Here is a 23154-nt window from a genome sequence, read left to right as displayed (position 1 = left end):
CATTTGGCTTTTGTTTCTGTTTCTCACCATTTTGGCTATCACAGTGGTCTTTGGAGTCTGCCAAATTTTTCCAGTGGGTGTTGGTGTTCTGTTGTTTGTGGCTCCCTCTCCTGGGTTTGGATGCGCCAGGGAGGACCCACTTTAAACATGACCATCAAGTCTTAGCTTTTCTGGTTAGTGTTGCTCGCCCAGGGAATGGTAGTTATCCTCTAGCTTTTCTTTTTTGCCTGGAGGCTATTAGTAGAGGTCACCTACAGACCCTCGGTTTCTGAGTTGCCTGAAAAACTCCCTCAGATGCTCAGTGTAAGAGGATTTCCTGAGAGTGAGGCAGGTGTTTGTTGTTAATGGGCCTCAGTTAGCATTTCAATGGCCACCAGGTGTGGTTGAATCTCTGATGGAGGGGCCGCTGCCTCTCCCCAGGGCCCTGAGAAGAAGTAAAATGATCATAGTCTTGCGTGGCTGCACTCAGCAAAAGCTCTTAGCACCCTCCAAAACCCGAGTGTCCCCACACAGTTCCAGTCCAGTCTTCCTTCCCTCTGCCAGAGCCCAAGTTGAGTGGCTGCTGCCATTTTAGCCTCTGTCCGGACTCTGCGTCCTGGATCCATCTGGGACTTTTAACCCGAGGGCGCTGCTTCTAGCCAAGGGCGGCCACGGTTGTGGCACCAGGTGAGGGGGTTGCACTTAGCAGAGGCCCCAGGACTGAGCCACGGTAGCGGGACACTGCAGAGGTGACAGTAGTGTCCAGCACAGTCCCCTGGTCCCCGCGAGTCCGCGCCGTGCCCCCTGAGGGCTTAGCACGCAGAGTTCGCGTGTCTCAGCCTTGGTAGCAGCGTCCCGCCGAGTCCCCTGGTGCACGCGAGTCTGTGCGGCTCCAGCCGAGAGCTTTGCAGGCTACAGAGTTCCCAGGGCCCATGCAGGGTGGCAAGGGTGGAGGTAGCAGTAACTTCCCGCCGAGTTCCCTGGCCCCTGCCCAGGCCGCTTCGGACCGTGGCCTGTCGCGTCCTCGCAAGCCTACCTGGATTGAGTCGGTGTCCCTGGTTATGTGTTCCTCCAAGGTGTCTTTCGGCTGCCCTTTCCTGACGATTTGCCTTTATTTTCGTTGTAAATCCAGTTTGGTCTTGGGAGATGGTCTGTGTCGCTCCATTCACTTCACCGCATTTTCTCTATCCTCAGGAATTTCTCAGTTGCAGTTTGTCCCCTGCCCTGGTTGGGTCCTGCGGGAGGCAGCCACTCGATTTGTCCCTTTCATGTTGATGTTTCTTTCTCCTCTCTGTGCTTTTTATGGGAGCATTCAGTCCATTTACATTTAAGGTGATTATTGATATATACTTATTTATTGCCAGTTTTGTTTAGTGTGGTTCTATTTCTCTTCCTATTTCTTCTGGTAATTACAGCAGTCCTTTTAACATTTCTTGCAGTGCTGGTTTGGTGCTAATGTATTCCCTTAGCCTTTTTTTGTCTGAAAAGCTCTTTATTTGACCTTCGATTTTGAATGATAGCCTTGCTGGGTAGAGTAGTCTTGGATTCAGATTCTTGTTTTTCATGACTTTGATTACTTCATGCCATTCTCTTCTGGCCTGTAGTGTTTCTTGTGAGAAGTCAGATGACAGCCTTATGGGGTTCCCTTTGTAGGTAACCTGTTGCTTATCTCTTGCTGCTTTTAGGATTCTCTCTTTGTCTTTAATTTTTGGCATTTTGATTACTATGTGTCTTGGTGTAGGCCTGTTTGGGTTCTTCTTACTTGGGGCTCTCTGAGCTTCTTGAACTTGAATGCCTCCTTCCTTCACCAAACTAGGGCAGTTTTCTGTCACTGTTTCTTTGAATATATTCTCTAACGCTTGCTTATTTTTTTTTTCCTCACCCGAGGATATTTTTCCATTTTTTGTACAGATAGAGTGGGAGGGAGAGAGAGGAAGGGAGAGAGAGTGAGAAACATCGACGTGAAGGGACACATCGAGTGGCTGCCACCCGCACGACCAACCAGGGCCAGGGACAAACTGCAACCGAAGTATGTGCCCTTAGCGGGAACCGAACCCGGGTCTCTCCGGACCGTAGGCCGACCCTCTAACCGCTGAGCCAAACTGGCCAGGGCACGCTTGCTTATTTTCTTCTTCTTCAGGGACTCCTATGATGCGAATATTATTCTGTTTCCAGTTGTCCCACAGTTCTCTTAAGCTGTCTTCCTGTTTTGTAATCGTTTTTTCCTTTTGGTTTTCTGATTAGTTGACTTTTTTCTAGCCTGTCTTCTAATTCACTGGTCCGGTCCTCAGCTTCCCCTACTCTGCTTTTTAGACCTTCCAATGTGTTTTTCATTTCTGATATGTCATTCTTCATTTCTTCCTGTTGGTTTTTAATTTCCAACTGGTTGATTTTCAACATTTCTATGTCTTTACTCATGGTGCTCATGTCCTTACACATGCTGTTGAGCTTCCGCAACATCATGGCTCTAAATTCTAGTTCTGTTAACTTGCTTAAGTGCACCTCATTTATCTCATCTTCCATAGAGGTCTCATGTTCTTTCATTTGGCTTTTGTTTCTGTTTTTCACCATTTTGGGTATTACAGTGGGCTTTGGAGTCTGTCAAATTTTCCCTGTGGGTGTTGGTGTTCTGCTGTTTGTGGCTCCCTCTCCTGGGTTTGGATGAGCCAGGGAGGACCCACTTTAAACACCACCTTCAAGTCTTAGCTTTTCTGTTTAGTGTTCCTAGCGCAGGGAATGTAGTTATCCTCTAGCTTTTGTTTTGTTTTGTTTTGTTTTGTTTTTTGCCTGGAGGCTATTAGTAGACCCTTAGTTTCTGAGTTGCCTGAAAAACTCCCTCAGGTGCTCAGTGTAAGAGGATTTCCCGAGGTTGGGGCAGCTGCTGGTTGTTAATGGGCCTCAATTAGCATTTCAATGGCCACCAGGTGGGATTGAATCTCTGAGGGAGGGGCCTCCGCCTCGCCTCTCCCCAGGGCCCTGGGAAGGAGTAAAATAACCATAGTCCTCCGTTGCTGCACTCAGCGAAAGTTCTTAGCACCCTCCAAAACCCGAGTGTCCCCACACAGTTTGAGTAGAATCTGCCTTCCCTTTGCTGAAGCCCAAGGTGAGTGGCTGCTGCCAATTTAGCCTCTGTCTAGACTCTGCATCGTGGAGCCGCCTGGGACTTTTAACCCAAGAACGCTGCTTCCAGCCAAGGGCGGCTGCGGTTTTGGCACCAGCAGAGGGTTTAGCACTCAGCAGAAGCCCCAGGACTGAGCCGTGGTAGCGGGACACTGACGGGTTGGCAATACCTTCCAGCAGAGTCCCCTGGTCCCATGAGTCTGCGGCAACTGCCGAGGGCTTAGCACGCAGAGTTCATGGGAGTCAGCTTGGGTAGCAGCGTCCCGCTGAGTCCCCTGGTCGGAGCTAGTCTGTGCCAGCCCTTTCGGCACCAGCCGAGAGCTTAGCAGGCAGCAGAGTTTGCAGGACTCAGGTGGGGTCACAGCAGAGTCTTTAGCAGCGACTTTCCACCGCCGAGTTCCCTGGCCCCAGCGAGTCCGTGCGGCACCAGCCGAGGTCTTGGGAGGCAGCAGAGTTCGCAGGACTCAAGTGGGGTCACAGCAGAGGCTTTAGCAGCAACTTCCCGCCGCCGAGTTCCCTGGTCCCTGCCCAGGCCACTGCGGACTGTGGGCTCCCGGCCCCCTCTCGCGTCCTCGCAAGCCTACCAGGATTGAGTCGGTGTCCCTGGTTATGTGATCCTCCAAGGTGTCTTTCGGTTGCCCCTTCCTGAAGATTTGTGTTATTTTCATTGTGAATCCAGTTTGGTCCTGGGAGATGGTCTGTATAGCTCCATTCACTCCACCGCCATTTTTTCTTCTTTTTCAATAATCACTTTAAATGTAAATGGGCTGAATGCCCTGATCAAAAGACACAGAGTAGCTGATTGGATAAGAAAGCATAACTCACATATATGTTGTTTACGAGAGCCCCACCTCACATAGGTTAAAAGTAAAGAAATGAAAAAAAAACTCTTCCAAGCAAATAGAAAGGAAAAAGCTGGGGTAGCAATAATTATATCTGAAAATTAGATTTCAAAATGAAAGCCATAACTAGAGACAAAGATGGCCACTACGTAATATTGAAAGGATCTATCCAACAGGAAGATATAACCTTGGTAAACATATATGCAGAGAATATAAGAGTACCAAAATATATTAAAAATCTTATGGAGGACTTCAAAAGAGAAATCAACAACAAGACAATCATGGAAGAAGACTTCAACACCCTGCTGAAATCACTGGATAGATCATGTATACAAAAAATTAACAAAGAAACACAGACTCTAAATGAAGCACTAGATCAAATGGATTTAATAGATATCTGCAGAGAATTACTCCCGAAAACTAGAGAATTCACATTCTTCTCAAGTGCACATAGGACATTCTCAAAGATAGACCACATGTTAGGGAACAAACTAAGTCTCTACAAATTTAAGAAGATTAAAATTATATCAAACATCTTCTCAGATTACAATGGCATGAAACTAGAAATCAATTGCAACAGGAGCAAACAAAGACATTTGAAAACATGGTGGCTAGACAGCATGTTATTGAACAATGAATGGGTTACCATGGAGATCAAGGAAGAAATTAGAAACTTTTTGGAAACCAATGAAAATGAACACATAACAACACAAAATCCATGGGATGCAGCAAAAGCAGTTCTGACAGGGAAGTTCATAGCACTACATATCTACCTCAAGAAACAAGAAAAATTTATAGTTGAAAATTTAACCTCACAACTTAAAAAAACTAGAAAGCAAACAAACAACAACAACAAAAAACCCCTAGAGCAAGTAGAAGAAAATAAATAGTAAAGATCAGAGCAGAGATAAACAACAAAGAGACCAAAAAACAAACAAACAAACAAACCACAAAACTTTAAAAGATCAATAAAACCAAGACCAGGTTCTTTAAAAGATAAACAAGGTTGATGGACCCTTAGCTAGACTCACCAAGAAACAAAGAGCAAGAACCCAAATACACAAAATCGGTAATGAAAGAGAAATAACAACTGACACCACAGAAATCCAAAGGATCGTTAACAGATACTATGAACAATTATACAGCAACAAATTGCACAATCGAAGGGAAATGGAAAAAACTCTATATACACATTTTCTCCCCATACTGAACCTGGAAGAGATAGAAAACTTGAACAGATCAATAACAACTAAGGAAATTGAAGATGTAATCAAGACTCTCCTAGAAAACAAAAGCCCATGGCTGGATGCTTTCTTGGGGGAGTTTTATTGAACATTCAAGAAGAACTAACACTCATTCTCCTCAAACTATTTCAAAAAATTCAAGATGGAAGACTTTCAAACTCATTTTACGAGGCCAGCATAATTCTTATTCTAAAACCAGAAACAGACACTATGATGAACATAGATGCCAAAATCATGAACAAAATAGTAGCAAATTGGATCCAGCAATACATTAAAAAAGTATTCACCATGACCATGTGGGATTCATCCCAAGAATGCAAGGCTGGTACAATATTCGCAAATCAACAAATGTGATACAGTACATAAACAAAATGAGAGATAAAAATCATATGATCATATCAATAGGTGCTTAAAGAGCAGTCGACAAAGTCCAGCACCCATTTGTGATAAAAATTCTCAGCAATGTGGGAATAGAGGGATCATATCTCAACATAATAAAGGCCATATATGAAAGACCTACAGCCAACATCATACTCAATGGGCAAAAACTACAAGCATTTCTTTTAAGAACAGGAGCAAGACAGGGATGCCCACTTTCATCACTCTTATTTCAGTACTGCAAGTTTTAGCCACAGCAGTCAAACATGAAGAATAAATAAAGGGGATCAAAATTGGAAAAGAGGAAATAAAACTGTCATTATTGCAGATGACATGATATTATATATAGAAAACCCTAAAGACTCCATCAATAATCTGCTAGATTTAATAATCAAATTTGGCAACGTAGCAGGATACAAAATTAACATTAAAAAATCAGTAGCATTCTTATACACCAATAATGTACTCACAGAAAGAGACACTAAAAAATCCCATTTACCATAGTGGCACAAAATTAAGGTGCCTAGGAATAAACTTAACCAAAAAAGTAAAGAACCTATTTGCAGAAAACTACAGGACATTGAAAAAAGAATAGAGGAAGATATAAAAAAGTGGAACCACAGTCCTGGTTGATTTGTTCAATGGTTAGAGCATCACCCCACAAACCAGAGAGTTTCCGATTCGGTTCCCGCTAAAGGCACTGTATGGGAGAGCATGATCGCCAATGATACATCACATAAAGGGTTAATTTCCAAAATACATAGAGAACTCATACAACTCAACAAAAGAAAGACAAAGAACCCAATTAAAAAATAGGCAGAGGAACTAAATAGACACCGCTCCAAAAAGGATATTCAAATGGCCAATAGACATATGAAGAAGTGCTCAATATTACTAATCATCAGAGAGATGCAAATTAAAACAACAATGAGGTATCACCTCATCTGCCAGAATGGCTTCCATTAAGAAATTATCAAACAACAAGTGCTGGCGAGGGTGTGGAGAAAAGGGGCCTCTACTACACTGCTGGTGGGAATGCAGACTGGTGCAGCCACTATGGAAAACACTGGTGTTTCCTGAAAAAAATAAAAATTGAATGGCCATTTGGACAAATGATCCCACTTTTCAGAATATATCCTAAGAATCCTGAAATACTAATCCAAAAGAATATATGTACCCCTATGTTCATAGCAGCACTATTTACAATTGCTAAGTTCTGGAAACAGCTCAAGTGTACATCAACAGACGAGTGGAGAAAAAAGCAGTGGCACATATATACAATGAAATACTATGCAGCTGTAGGAAAGAAAGATCTCTTATTATTTGAGACAACATTGAGGTACCTCCAGGGTATCACGCTAAGCAAAATAAGCCAACTGGAGAAAGACAAATACCACATGATCTCACTTATTTGTGGAATATAATGAACAAGGTGGGCTGATGAATGAAATAGACCCAGAGACATAGAAAGGAATATGGTTCAGAATGACAAACCTTAGATTAGGGGGTGGGGGGGGGATGGATGAGATGAACCAAAGAATTTACATTCATGTATGCATAACCAATGGACATAGACAGCAATGCTAGGGGTTTGGAGGGGCAGGATAGGGAAGAGGGTGTCTGGGGGGGGAAATCGTGAAACATCTGTAACAAAAGTAAATTAATAAATAAATTTTTAAGTCTTTCCATACTGTTTGATAAAGCTATAGAATCCTCTCAAAACAATTTTATAGATGATAAAGCCTGTTAAATCCCTTATCAATTCCAGTGTTTTTCCTGAGGCTTTCTGTCCTCTTCCTATCCTAATCTAAACTTTTTGCTTACCAAGTCTGCTGCACAACTGTTGTGCTAAGATTTCCCTTTTAATGTCCCTGGAAATTCCTTTCCTCTTTTTTATGTGTTGTATCTACTATGTGAAGCACATCTTTTAGTAGCTTCTCAGAAAGGTATAAATGAGGTAAATTTTTGAGATTTTTGCATGTCTGAAAGTCATTTTTTTAAATTTTCACTATTGATTGATAATTTGAGTATATAAATCTAGGTTAAAAATCATTTCCCCTGAGCATTTTGAAGACATGGCACATTGTCTTCAAGTTTCCACAGTTGGTGTTCAGAAATGTCATTCTCATTCTTGATCCTGTGATGCAACTTCTTTTCACTTCTTCCTCTCTCTCTCAGAAGCTTTATTATTTATTATTATTATTATTGTTGATATGTGCCCCTAGCGGGAATCGAACCTGAGACTCTCTGGTCTGCAGGCTTACGCTCCAACCGCTGAGCCAAACCAGCCAGGGCTCTCTCAGAAGCTTTTAAGATTATCTCTTTATTCTTTTTTTTTTTTGCTTTTTATTTATTTTATTTATTTTTTATTAATTAATTTTTGTTACAGATGTTTCTCCTTTCTCCCCCACTGATTCCGCCCCCCTCCTCCCTTCCTGCCCTGCCCCCAGATTTGTTGTCCATATCCATTGTTATGCATACATGTATATAAATTCTGTGGTTTATCTCTCCCTCACCACCCCCTCTTCTGGGGATTGTCAGTCTGTACCCCACTTCCATGTCTCTGGGACTACCCCATTCCTCAGATTGTTATGTTCATTATATTCCACAAATAAGTGAGATCATATGATACTTGTCTTTTTCTGTTTGGCTTGTTTCACTTAGGATGATACTTTCCAGGTCCCTCCATGTAGTCCCAAAGGATAAGAGATCTTTCTTTCATACAGCTGTGTAGTACTCCATTGTGTATATGTACCACAGCTATTTTATCCATTCGTCTACTGATGGACATTTGGGCTGTTTCCAGATCTTAGCTATTGTAAGTAGTGCTGCTACAAACATGGGGGTACATATATTCTTTCTGATTGGTGTTTCAGGTTTCTTAGGGTTTATTCCTAGAAGTGGGATCACTATATTATGAGATTTTATGATAACGTGTGACATGTATTATGCTGTACATTTGATGGGGCTTTTTAATCTAGAAGCTCATTCTCTATAGAAAATTTTCTTGTAATTTATTTGATAATTTCCTTAACAACATTGTCTTTGTTATCTCTGGAAATACTCTTAGTTGGATATAAGATTGCCTGGGTTAATCTTGTTTGTCTTATAATTTATTTTGTATTATTTATATCTTTGTTTTTAATTTTTCTTTCTGGAAGAATTCCTCAATATTGCGTTCTAACTCTCTTACTGATTTAAAAACTAATTTTTTTTTATCATAGTTTTAATTCCCAAGAGTCAATTCTTATTATTTGATTGTGCTATTTTAATAACATAATGCCTTTGTTTCATGAGTATAGTATTTTCTCTATTTCTCTGAAGATGCACATTATAGTTCCTTTAAAAATTTCTTCTGCTCTCTGTGTTTTCTCATTTCCTAATTTTTCATGCTCCTTTGTTTTGGTCTTTCTATTTCATGTTGGGAGCTTTCCTTAAATATCTGGTGAGTCTGCCTGTCTGTTCATATTTAAGAGTTAAGCTCTAAAAGGAGGATTTGAAGGTGTATGTACATGGTGGGTATGTTGACCACTGGTTTTTCAGTATAGGGTAACTGTATATCCAGATTTTATCCACCCACCCCCTTTGTTTTTGCCAATATTTGTAGGTCTTTCCTCTTGGGCTATTCACTTTCTTCAGAGAATAATGCTCCTTGAAAATCATAATCCTGGCTGTCCGTATTTTAGGAGCCACTTTGGGGGAAGGAGACTGGGACTCTTCATCATTAAGTATGAAGACTTCAACTTTATGACTCTTTCTGTGGCCCACCTAACTCCCACATTCCTTTGGGTTAAGTGTCCCAGATCTGGAGTTGCTCTGTATTAACTTAACCTTATTTCCATGGAGATCTGACTGTCCTTAGTAGAAGTGGGGATGGTGGATGTCTAACTACTCTTTACACAGACACTTAAACAGCTCTCCCTCTTTTAGAGCTCTGCCTCACAACTACTTCCATAGTAATGGGTGCCTCTAATTCCTAAGTTTTTTTTTGGGATTCTCAAGGAACAAATCTGCTTGTTCCTTACCAATGTTCACCACTTTAAGTACTTAGGTTTAATCGCCCTCCACTCTGCTAAATTAGTTGCCACTCTTGTAGCAGCTTTTCATCTTCATTTTCCGTGGTTTAGGGTTGCAGATGTTTGTTAACACCATTCGATATGGAGATTTAATGTTCTTGTTCCTTGTTTTCTTTGTTGTTTAGGAGTGATGTTTAAGAGGAAGAAGGGAGTAAAGAAAAAAATTTGCATTTCATTATCTTTAATCAGGAGGTCTTGAAGGAAGAAATAAGTTACAAAAGGGTGTATATGATTTTTTTATTGATGAGTTTACCACAATCCATTAATTAATTAAGCAAGTATTTATTAAGCTCAGATATAACATAGTAGCTAAGAGCACAGGCTTTGAAGGTGGACTAATGTAGATTTACTTAAGCTCTATGTCTCCTTTTAATTTTTTAAAAATTGAGAATAACAATAGCACCTAACTCATAGAGTTATGAAGGTTAAGTAAGTTAATACACATAAAGAGCTTGCTTGGCACCTAAAACTCCTCAATAAATGTTAATTATTATTGCTATTAATATTGTTATTTTTATTATTACTATCGCTACACACTATGCAGGTAATATAATGTAGAAAAAATAGAAACAAGATCTTTCCCCAATGAAGGGAAAGAGTTTTACTATTTTAGGGTGCTAAGTAAGACACTTGGTATAAAACTGGGACTTTGTTAATTACTGGTCACAATTCAAAACTGGGAAGAGGGCCCAGCCAGTGTGGCTCAGTGGATTGAACATCATTCCATGGACTGAGAGGTCCTGGGTCAATTCCCAGTCAGGGCACTTGCCCAGGTTTTGGGCTTGATCCCTAGTGGGGAGCATGCAGGTGGCAGCCAGTCGATGTGCTCTTTCATTGATGTTTCCCTCTCTCTCCTTCTCCCTTCCTCTCTTTCTAAAAAAAAATAAATGAAAACATAAAAAATAAGACTGGGATAAGGGATTTGAACATTGCAGTTACAGAATTATATTACTAAAACTCTGTGCTCCTCTTCTGAAATGCAAACAACAGTAGCTATCATGTTTTCAGTGCTTACTCTGCACAGTGATAGTTCATATAAATGATCCCATCAAGCCTACAAATTAAGTATTAATAGTTCCATTTCATGGACAATGGAACTGAGGCTCAAGGTAACTGGTCCAAGGCCATACAGCTTGCACAAGGCAGAGAGAGGATTCCAACCTAAGTCTGCTACAAAAACGTGACCATTTAACAACACATGAGCCTTAACAAAAAATTACACTGTCCCACGTCTAATACTTTACTCAAAGTAACATTGCTAAATGACTAATACTTTGATTGGAATGGGTTTATTGAATTGTTTTCCTCTGATATAGGGGGTGATGGGGCTTTATGAGGAGCCATGGAAAGAGAACAATAAATGAGAATGAAGAGAATAGGGGAGTGGAACACCAGTGACAAATTTTCTAATTTAGTCTCAGGATGATTGGGTAAGTATTATCAATTTGCACATTTATATTTTGGCACAGAATATACTTCTGAAATAAGGTTTTAGTGCTTACATTCTTCTCTTTTGTTGTAGTTCCTTGCTTTCAATAAAATTCTATTGGCTACAAATGCATATTGTGGGAATACACACTTTGGATGTTCCCCCCCCCCCACCACCAAATGTAGTCTTATTTGGCTAAGCAAAGAAAATCCTTTGTTTTTCACAGCAAGCTCAGAGGACCTTATGCTCCTTGCCCCTATTGTTTTCCATTACCCTAAATATGGGCATCTAGAATACTAGGCTGAAAGGAATGTGGTTAGTACTGTAGCATTCCAGGATGGGGTCCACCATACAGGTTGTCAGAAAAGGTTGCCTGAAGCGCATAGTGGCTACAACTGTCTTTGTACCTTATTCATTATATAAAATAAGGGTATTGTATTTGTGAGCATCATATCAAAGAGATTGGACTAGTAGCCATCTCTTGGCTAAGTGCAAGGTTTGAGATCATGCATTATTAGGTGTACCACCTTTAATAACAGAAATTCAGTTACCCTTTTGAACATGATCTCTGTATGTCTCTGGCTTTTTGTTCAAAAGTGATGTTATCAAAGAGGAGAAATAATAACCGACACCACAGAAAGACAAAGGATTATTAACAGATATTATGAACAATGATATGGCAACAAATTTGACAATTTAAGCGAAATGGACAAATTTCTAGAAACACATAGTCTCCTAAAACTGAACCAGAAGAGATAGAAAACTTGAACAGACCAAAAACAATAAATGAAATTGAAGATGTAATCAAGACTCTTCCAGCATAATAAAGCCCAGGCCCGAACGGCTTCACGGGGAAATTTTACTGAACATTCAAAGAAGAACTAATACCCATTCTCCTCAAATTATTTCAAAAAATTCAAGAAGGAAGACTTCCAAACTCGTTTTATGAGGCCAGCATAATTCTATTTCCAAAACCAGAAAAAGACACTATAAAGAAAGAAAACTACAGGCCAATATCCCTGATGAACATTGATGCCAAAATCTTGAACAAAATACTAGCAAATTGAATCCAGCAATACATCAAAAAAAATTATTCACCATGACCAAGTGGGATTCATCCCAGGGATGCAAGGCTGGCACAATATTTGCAAATCAATAAATGTGATACACCACATAAACAAAATGAAAGATAAAAATCATATGATCATATCAATAGATGCTGAAAAAGCATTCGACAGAATCCAGCACCCATTTCTGATGAAAACGCTCAGCAATCTGGGAATAGACAGATCATATCTCGACATAATAAGGGCCATTTATAAAAGACCTGCAGCCAACATCATACTCAATGGGCAAAAAGTAAAAGCATTTCCCTTAAGAACAGGAACAAGACAAGGATGCCCACTTTCGCCACTCTTATATAACATAGTATTGGAAGTCTTAGCCACAGCAATCAGACAGGAAGAAAAAATGAAAGGGATCCAAATTGAACAGGAGGAAGTGAAACTGTCATTATTCACAGATGACACGATACTATACATAGAAAACCCCAATGACTCCATCAAAAATTTACTAGACTTGAGAGAAGAAAAATGGTGGTGGAGTGAATGGAGCTACACAGACCATTTCCCAGGACCAAACTGGATTCACAACGAAAATAAAGGCAAATATTCAGGAAGGGGCAACCGAAAGACACCTTGGAGGACCACATAACCAGGGACACCGACTCAATCCTGGTAGGCTTGCGAGGACGCGAGAGGGGGCCGGGAGTCCACGATCTGCAGCGGCCTGGGCGGGGACCAGGGTGCTCCGCAGGAAGCTGCTGCGGACTCGACTGCAACCCCGGCTGAGTCCTGTGAACTCTGCTGCCTGCTAAGCCCTGGGCTGGTGCCGCACGGACTGGCACGGAATGGCTCCGACCAGGGGACTCGGCTGGGACGCTGCTACCGAGGCTGATTCCTGCGAACTCTGCTTGCTAAGCCCTCAGCTGGTGCCACACAGACTCGTGGGGACCAGGGGACTCTGCTGGAAGGAACTGCCACCCCGGCAGTGTCCCGCTACCACGGCTCAGTCCTGGGGTTTCTGCTGAGTGCAAAACCCTCTGCTGGTGCCACAGCCGCGGCCGCCCTTGGCTGGAAGCAGCGCTCTCGGGTTAAAAGTCCCAGGCGGCTCCACGGCGCAGAGTCTAGACAGAGGCCTAATTGGCAGCAGCCACTCACCTTCGGCTCCAGCAGAGGGAAGGCAGACTGGACTGGAACTGTGTGGGGACACTCGGGTTTTGGAGGGTGCTAAGAGCTTTCACTGAGTGCAGCCACACAGGACTGTGGTTATTTTACTCCTTCCCAGGGCCCTGGGGAGTTGCGGAGGCCCCTCCCTCAGAGATTCAATCCCACCTGGTGGCCATTGAAATGCTTATTGAGGCCCATTAACAACCAGCAGCTGCCCCACCCTTGGGAAATCCTCTTACACTGAGCACCTGAAGGAGTTTTTCAGGCAACTCAGAAACTAAGGGTCTGCAGGTGACCTCTACTAATAACCTCCAGGCAAAACAAAACAAAACAAAACAAAAGCTAGAGGATAACTACCATTTCCTGCGCTAGGAACACTAATCAGAAAAGCTAAGACTTGACTGTGGTGTTTAACGTGGGTCCTCCCTGGCTCATCCAAACCCAGGAGAGGGAACCACAAACAGCAGAACACCAACACCCACAGGGAAAATTTGACAGACTCCAAAGACCACTGTGATAGCCAAAATGGTGAAAAACAGAAACAAAAGCCAAATGAAAGAACAAGAGACCTCTACAGAAGACGAGATAAATGAGGTACAGTTAAGCAAGTTAACAGAACTAGAATTTAGAGCCATGATGTTGAGGAAGCTCAACAGCATGTGTAAGGATATGAGCACCATGAGTAAAGACATAGAAATGTTGAAAATAAACCAGTTGGGAATTAAAAACCAACAGGAAGAAATGAAGAATGACATATCAGAAATGAAAAACACATTGGAAGGTCTAAAAAGAAGAGTAGGGGAAGCTGAGGACCAGATCAGTGAATTAGAAGACAGGATAGAAAAAAATCAACCAATCAGAAAACCAAAAGGAAAAAAAGATTACAAAACAGGAAGACAGCTTAAGAGAACTGTGGGACAACTGGAAACGGAATAATATTTGCATCATAGGAATCCCTGAAGAAGAAGAAAATAAGCAAGGGTTAGAGAATATATTCAAAGAAATAGTGACAGAAAACTGCCCTAGTTTGTTGAAGGAAGAAGGCATTCAAGTTCAAGAAGCACAGAGAGCCCCAAGTAAGAAGAACCCAAACAGGCCCACACCAAGACACATAGTAATCAAAGTGCCAAAAATTAAAGACAAAGAGAGACTCCTAAAAGCAGCAAGAGATAAACAACAGGTTACCAACAAAGGAAACCCCATAAGGCTCTCAGCTGACTTCTCAACAGAAACACTACAGGCCAGAAGGGAATGGCATGAAGTAATCAAGGACATGAAAAACAAGGATCTGAATCCAAGACTACCCTACCCAGCAAGGCTATCATTCAAAATCAAAGGTCAAATAAAGAGCTTCACAGACAAAAAAAGGCTAAGGGAATACATTAGCACCAAACCAGCACTGCAAGAAATGTTAAAAGGACTGCTGTAATTACCAGGAGAAATAGGAAGAAAAATAGAACCACACTAAAAATTTACTAGACTTAATATATGAATTTGGAAATGTTGCAAGATACAAAATTAACGTCAAGAAATCGATGGCATTCTTATACACCAATGATGAACTCATTGAAAGAGAAACTAAGAAAACAATCTCATTTACCATTGCGGCAAAAAAATTTCAAGATACCTAGAAATAAACTTAACCAAAGAAATAAAGGACCTATTCACAGAAAACTACAGGTCATTGAAAAAGGAAATAGAGGAAGATATAAAAAAACTAGAAACACATACCTTGTTCATGGACTGGAAGAATTAACATCATTAAAATGTCCATATTACCCAAAGCAATCTATAGATTCAATGCAATCCCCATCAAAATACCAATGACATACTTTACAGAACTAGAACAAATACTTCAAAAGTTCATATGGAACCAAAAAAGACCTCGAATAGCCACAGCAATTTTGGAAAAGAAGAACAAAATAGGAGGTATCACACTACCAGATTTCAGGTTATACTACAAAGCCACTGTAATCAAAACAGCTGGGTACTGGCACAAGAACAGGCAGAGAGACCAGTGGAACAGTACAGAGAACCCGGCAATGGACCCAAGGCAATATGCTCAATTAATATTTGTCAAAGGTGGCAAGAGCATACAGTGGAGTAAGGACAGCCTCTTTAATAAATGGTGCTGGGAAAATTGAACAGCTACATGCAAAAAACGAAACTAGAACATCAACTTACACACTATACAAGAATAAACTCAAAATTGATAAAAGACTTAAATGTGACTCATGAATTCATAAAAATCCTAGAAGAAACTGTAGGCAACAAAATTTCAGACATCATATGCAACTGAATTTTCACTGATACATCACCTAAGAAAACAGAAACAAAGGAGAAAATGAACACATGGGACTACATGAAACTCAAAAGCTTCTGCATAACAAAAGATACAATCATCAAAATGAAAAGTCAACCTACTATATGGGAGAGCATAATTGCCAATGATATATCAGATAATGAGTTAATTTTCAATATATATACAGTGCTCATACAACTCAACAAAAGGAAGACAAAGAACCCAATTAAAAATGTGCCGAAGACCTAAATAGACACCTCTCCAAACAGGACATACAAATGGTTAAGAGACATATGAAGAAATGCTCAACATCACTAATCATCAGAGAAATGCAAATTAAAACAACAGTGAGGTATCATCTCACACCTGTCAGAATGGTTACCATCAACAAATCATCAAACAACAGGTGTTTGCGATAGTGTGGAGAAAAGGGGACTCCAGTCCACTGCTGGTGGGAATGCAGACTGGTGCAGCCACTATGGTAAACAGTATGGTGTTACCTCAAAAAATTAAAAATTGAACTGCCATTTGACCCAGTGATCCCACTTCTAGGAATATACCCTAAGAAGTCTGAAAGACCAATTCCAAAGAATATATGTACCCCCATGCTCATAGCAGCACTGTTTACAGTAGCTAAGATCTGGAAACAGCCCAAATATCCATCAGTAGATGAATGGATAAAAAAGCTGTGGTACACATACACAATGGTTTACTATGTGGCTGTAGGAAAGAAAGATCTCTTATCCTTTGAGAGGATATGGAGGGACCTGGAAAGTATTATCCTAAGTGAAACAAGCCAAGCAGAAAAAGACAAGTATCATATGATCTCACTTTTTTGTGGAATGTAATGAACATAACAGTTTGAGGAATGGGGTAGTCCCAGAAGTGGGGTACAGACTGACAATCCCCAGAAGAGAGGATGGTGGGGGAGAGATAAAGCATAGAACTTACATGCATGTATGCATGAACAATGGACATGGATAAGAATGCTGGGGACAGGGTAGGGAGGGAAGGGGTGGGGGGAATCAGTGGGGGGGAAAGGAGAAACATCTGTAACAAAAATTAATTAATTAATTAATTACAAAGTCATGTTATCATTTTGTTCTTCAAGTGATGCTTTCCAAGCCAGATTTAATTCATGCTTCCAAGGATAAAAATTTTTGGAAGCCATTTTTGTGTCTTTCAAACACAGTAAATCTGAACTGATGATACTCAACCTAATAAAAGCATGGACCATTATGATCAGCAAATTCAAACATCATTGCTCTTAACTGAGACCTTGTTCTCTCAGATACAACCTCCAAAAAGTCTACGTAGGGCTAGCTAAAGTCAATGAATAACAGTTTATGTTTTAATTATCATTCACTTTTTCAAAATTCATTCATACATAGGTTCTGGTTTGTAAACCTACAAGTCATCAGTGGTTTCCTGATTCTGGGCTGTGATGCCAGTAAGGTGATCTGTCTGACAGAAGTTCTTCCAATTCTGCCTTTCTTCTTTGGAATTGTAATCAGATGCCAGAGCAGAGGGTTGTGGAGAGTGGCATTTTTCCTCTGTTCCACTCTTTACCTCTTATTTTTCTCATTATTTGCAGCAGCTGCAACTAGATACCTTTTGTGACCAAGGCTAACAGAGTGTGCATTTTACTTATGGGAAGGGGAAATTCTCATTGGTGAATGGTACAGTGAGTGAAACAGGAACACAAACCAGCTAGAACACAAATACAAGCCCTTGTAGTAAGAGTGGGCCATTGTGACACAGCCACTCTTTTGTAACTGAATGCTATTGCTACAGCTGTGCTTTTCCCCTTAGTTTCAAGGCCCTCTACCATACTTTTGTGGCTGTACATGTGTGTATATGTGCATGTGTGTGTATGCATGCCTGTGAGTGTGTGCATGTGCATGTGTGTGTGTGGTATGTGGTGGAGGCTAGAGAATCCTGAAGAACAGAGTTCAGGTTTCAGCAATCTTGGAGAGTTGCTGTCAGCCAGCTCTAAGAGGGGTCAATCTGAGAGCACAAAGGGCAGTGTAGCCTGGCCAGCTGAAAACTCTTTGGGATGGGTCAACTCAGAGGTGAAGGTATTGTATTTAAGGGTTTCAATCTTTGATTTTGGCTATAGGTAGATGTAGTCTCTTTCCCAGAAAGCTCTGTGTCTTTCAAAACAGAATATTAGCATTCTCCCTCCTTTCAGGGGCTGGCTGCCCTGTGGTTTTATATTCATTTATTTAAATAGTATTGATTTTATACTCCACCTTTCAGTCTTCACTTATTGTCATAATCTACCAATGCCCCAGAAAACAGGCAGGCTTTTGCAGAAATCCTAAAGACAATTAAAAGAAGCATCCGAGAATGTCAGGAGGGAAAGTTAGTGAAACCCTTTAAGGGACCTCAGTGTATGGTAGGCAACTAAGTGTAGATGTCTTGGTGGCAGCACATGCCATCCATTCACCATACCTATTTGCATAATACATATTAAGGCAGAGTGGTAAATAGAGATATTGAAATAAAGCTCAGGAGACTGAGGTGTTGATTTTCTGTGCTGCTATTAGTTATCTTTGTTATCTGAGGTAAGGTTTTTGACTTGAATGACTGGAAGCATGGAGTAACTTTTAAAAATTGGTGAATATTCACTGTATATGGAGCAGGGGAATTTGAGGTAAAGATTAGAATTTTGATTTTGGATACATTAAAATTAACATCCAAGTATAGATATCAAAGCAGGCAATTGACTATATCAGTCTGGAATTTAGGAAAGAGGCCTGAGCTGAAACTATAAATCTGAGATTTATGGCACAGATATGGTATTTAAAGCTTGAGACTAGAAGAGATGACCAATGGAGTGAGTATAGATAGAGAAGAGGGAAAAGGACTAAGCTGTGGGGCACTCCAATGTTAAAAGATTAGAGAGATGAAAAATAACCAATATATAAGCCAAAAAAATGTCTTCAAGCTAAATTTGATCCTTGGATTAGACCAAAAGTTGGGAAATTTCACAGAAGTTTAGAACTAGGAGGGACCACAAGGAACATCTATTTCAATCAATAATGCTAAAATAAGGAATAGGAGACCTCGGTTCTAGTCCTGCTTTTATGCCTAGGTGAGTGACCTTGAAATATCACTTAACTACTCTAGGTTTCCCTTTTGTACCTAGAAAGAAATATAGCTAGAGCAGATGATCTCTAAAATTTAGACATCTATGATTCTGCATTTTCATTTTTGAAGCCCAGAGAAATAGGAGAAGTGATTTGATCAACATCCTGGCATTAGGCCAGTGTGTCTTCTTCTATGCTGTTGATTTTGAACCCTAAATATATATTAGATGCCCAGGGGAGCTTTTAGTAATATTGATTACTGAGTCTCAAACCTAGAGTGTTTTTGTTTGTTTGTTTGTTTGTTTGTCTGGATTGGGTTTTGCATTGGTATTTTTGGCAATCCTTGGATAATTCTAATGTGCAGCCAGGATTGAAAACCCTCTGCTCTACATTAACAAGGCATGGCAGTGTTTTGTTAGCTGCTACAACTCTCTGCATCTTGACTTGTATTTCAACCACAAAAAATAATTCACTCAATATTAAATCTTATAATTCAGATAAATGTTGTTATAGGAGGATAGCTTTCTAGACCTTGTGAAATCAAAATATCAAGTATCAGCTTCCCTGAAGCTCAGTTAAATGGCATGATCATAGCTTTCTTGAACCCCATCTTAGAAGTGAGATGTTATGAAAACCATGAAGCCATAGCTGGTGTGGGGGAAAAGAGGGAGGGATGGTGCCCACTTTTTTTCTACCTGTATGGAAAAAATATGCAAGATGTGTTACAAAAGTAAACTTACAAGATTAATGAATAGTGCATCATACATAGTACACATATACCATTTCTTTTACCACATTTATAAAGCAGGCAGAGTCATGCTATCCACTGTAGCAGCCTTACTACTTTATAGTGCCTTGTCACCAAAGAGTTTCTACTTTGTACACCAATAAGATAAAGGTTTTTTTGTTTTTGTTTTTTTTTAATTAAAACTACATTCTCCATACACTACAACATTTTGCTTTGTATTTGTGGGTGTGTATTTTACTATGCATGTCTACATGTGTATGTGTGGTAATATGTGTTTAAAACTATTCTAGTGTTCACTTTCTCTGGGGAGCCTGTGTCTAGGAGAATAGCCATTTTGAACTAAAACAAGATAAGACATGGATTGTGGAAACAAATTATTTACAGTCTTACCACACATATCTGCCACTTTAGTAGAGCCAGCAAAATGATTTTTACCATGTATAATAGACCAGTAATTAACCTGGTAAATTTCCTTTGAGTGCCTTTTATCTATTCCATATATGTTTTTTTGAAGTGCCCTTTAATACTTTAAATCACTTTCTTTTTTTTTTTATTTATTTTTTTATCCTCACCCGAGGACATTTTTTCCATTTTTTTGTACAGACAGAGTGGGAGGGAGAGAGAGGAAGAGAGAGAGAGGGAAACATCGATGTGAAAGGGACACATCGAGTGGCTGCCACCCGCACGACCAACCAGGGCCGGGGACAAACTGCAACCAAGGTACATGCCCTTAGCGGGAACTGAACCCGGGTCTCTCTGGACCGCAGGCGGGCGCTCTAACCGCTGAGCCAAACCGGCCAGGGCTAAATCACTTTCTTAAATTAGAGATGTAAAAATATATTCTGTATGACTTGATTTGATCATGAAATTGTCATATTTGGTGTATTCAAAGATGTTAAGGCGTGGGGGAGAAAAACAGAAAAATTCAGGGGAGAAACCAAGCAAGTCCTCAGAAACAATTATTTTTTTCCTCTTGGTCTTCAGAGTTCTCCTCTACTCAGATGTGTAGCCCATTATAATGAACACAGGCTTGGAATATACTCTAAGATTGCTCTAGGGTGACTGGGGCTCAAGATTATTGTAATTTTTAAAAATAGGTTTCACCATTGTTTAGAACCATCCACAATTCAATTTACCTTATTGCATAAGCTATGAATAGTGCTATGAAAGAAAATGGACAGGCTAGTGCTGCCAGCCCACTTGAGCATTCCAGAAACATGCAGTTCTATGGATTCAACCAGTTAATAAAGACAGATTCAAATGGAAATGGAATTTCAGAATATGTAATCTTGGGCATCAGTTGGAAAGAATGGGAACTCCATGGTACTTACACTGTGGACATGGAAACAGAGCTGCTACAATTCAGAGGGACTCCCATTCACTTCCCTCGTGGCAGGCCCCCTCAAGCAGATGCAAAATGCTGGTTTGCAGAAGGGAAGATCTACCAAGGAGGTAAGGAATGAAAAATCACTGGTAGTCAATTTGGTTGAGCTAGGGTTATAAGGGAACCTTTATAGGTGAAGGCATATTTTAATATTAGAACACTCACAGAATCAATCATCTGCATTCAGATGTCATAAATATCTTGGCATGCTGTGTAGTTAATTTAAAATAATAAGAACAGTGACAGGTACTTTGTAGCCTTGAATAATCATCCACAATTTAAAAGCTTCCTCCACTTGTTTTTTTTTTTTTAATTTTATTTTTCAATTACAGATTACATTCAATATTATTTTGTATTAGTCTCAGGTGTAGAGCATAGTGGTTAGACAATGATATACTTTACAAAGTGGTCCCCCTGATATTTTAAATACCCACTTGGTACCATACATAGTTAATACAATATTACTGACTATATTCCCTATGCTGTACTTTACATCCCATGACTATTTTATACCTACCAATTTGTAGTTCTTAACCCCTTTAACTTTTTCACCCAGTCCCCCAGCCCCCAGTTCCCCTCCCATCTGGCAACCATGAGTCTGTTCTCTGTATCCCCTAGTTGTTTTAAAAAGGATTCTACTCCCAGAGGGATTATTCTAATAAGAGGAAGGTATGAGCCTTCTCCTCCATCTTTTATAGGCTGCTCTTTTCCCTCCTGCTAAAAAGATCACTTGTCCTTCCCTTGTTATATCCAAATCCTGTGGATCAGGTTCCACCACAGAAATACCATATCTACATCCTCTCCTTTCTAAACTCCTATTAAACTAAAAGTCTGTACCTCACAGCTTAACACAAAATTGCTTTTCAATTGTTTCTTATATATTGATTGTTTCTCCCCATCACAATTAGACTGCTACTTGAGGATAGGGACCATGGCTAATAATTCTTATGCCCCCTAATTGCCCAACACAGTCAGCATGCAATAAATGTTTGCAGGTCGATTGACTGATGGAACTCTTTTGGCTGTGAAAGAGGGGAAACTCCACCAAATCTCTGAGAGCCAGAAGGAAACTTTGGAAGGATCCATATTATTGCTATGTACACCACAACTTTCTAAAACCAAATCATATATTTGAAACGGACTTTAATTTCTATTTTCCTTTAGTATGACATACAAACTACATCTTTACTCATGTCAGCATATATTTTCCCTCTGAAATGTTAGTAATCCATCTAAATATTTAGATTTTCCAGAGGCCAATTTATATCCTGATGAAAACACTAATTATCAAAACCAGATTCACCCTTGAAGGATGAGTGCTATATTTTTCATCAAAACCCACAAGGCCTATGGACGTGGGTGAATTAAGAAGGTCTTTCATTTTATAAAGGCAACATAATACCCTTCACAGGTGAGATAATACTTATTCTGAAGAACTCTAATGCTATCCAACTTAAAATAAGGTATTAAAGTTTTCCATTTGTGCACTTTTTCCTCCAAAGAAACACCCAGGTCAGCCTTAATCCACGTGATTTGCACTGTCAGAGTGGTTAGTGGTTTTGCTTCAGAACAGTGAAATTGCCTTCTGTGTCCAGAAAGTCAACAAGATAGATTGTTCTATAGAAAAATGGAAATAAGTTAGGTAGGTGTGACTTGATTTTAGAGTCACCAGAAAGCATGAGAATTCACTTTGTGGTGCCTTTTATTTACAGCCTCTCTCTGATAATGCCATTTTTCCTCTTCCTCTTCCTTTCATTCTCTGCAGGCATTGACCCTGCCTTTGCTGTGATGGTCTGCTTTGTTTTGCTTCTAGCTCTGCTATCTATTAATGAATTTGCTTACTTTATAAGGTACATTTTTGTGTGTTTTTTTTGTATATAAAAATATAAGCCTATCATAACCTTGTTAATATTGATTTCTAGTAAGTCATGTTGCAGTACTATTGCCTCATTACATGACCCAGTGATTTTCTTTTTTCCATGGTGATTTACCATTTCTATTGGTCCCATTTAGGGTGAAGTGGTTTCATGGTACCAGGAATCACTTCTTTAGCTGTGTTGTCAGTGTTGTTGCCTGTGAATAGGTCTAGCTCTCAACACTATCGTGAAATAAGAAAACTAGTACTTTAGGGCCTGTTTAATCCTTATTCATCCTCTTTTTTTACACTGAAAGAATCTTCTATAACCATCTTCTTCCCTAAATGGTATGGACTTGTAGGGAATGGAGTTGGGGTATTTTAAAAGTTCCAAAGATGAGGCAGAATTGGTTGGAATCCAAGATGTAATGATTCTAACTCACAGGATTGTAGTGGGGGTTAAATAAACTAGAATAA

General features: G+C 40.0%; 1 protein-coding gene across 1 annotated transcript in view; it reads left to right on the top strand.

The window, feature by feature from the left end:
* Positions 1 to 23154, top strand: part of GUCY2F (guanylate cyclase 2F, retinal) — a 203578-nt gene that overhangs the window by 37589 nt on the left and 142835 nt on the right. The window contains 2 exon segments of the mRNA XM_036270053.1: positions 20536 to 20890; positions 22588 to 22672. Coding sequence (XP_036125946.1) covers positions 20536 to 20890; positions 22588 to 22672 — 440 coding nt within the window.

Source organism: Molossus molossus, unplaced genomic scaffold (assembly GCF_014108415.1).
Source record: "Molossus molossus isolate mMolMol1 unplaced genomic scaffold, mMolMol1.p scaffold_m16_p_2, whole genome shotgun sequence".
In the NCBI taxonomy this organism is placed as follows: Eukaryota; Metazoa; Chordata; class Mammalia; order Chiroptera; family Molossidae; genus Molossus; species Molossus molossus.
The sequence above is the reverse complement of the archived record's forward strand: the minus strand, read 5'-3'. Positions and strand labels throughout refer to the sequence as shown.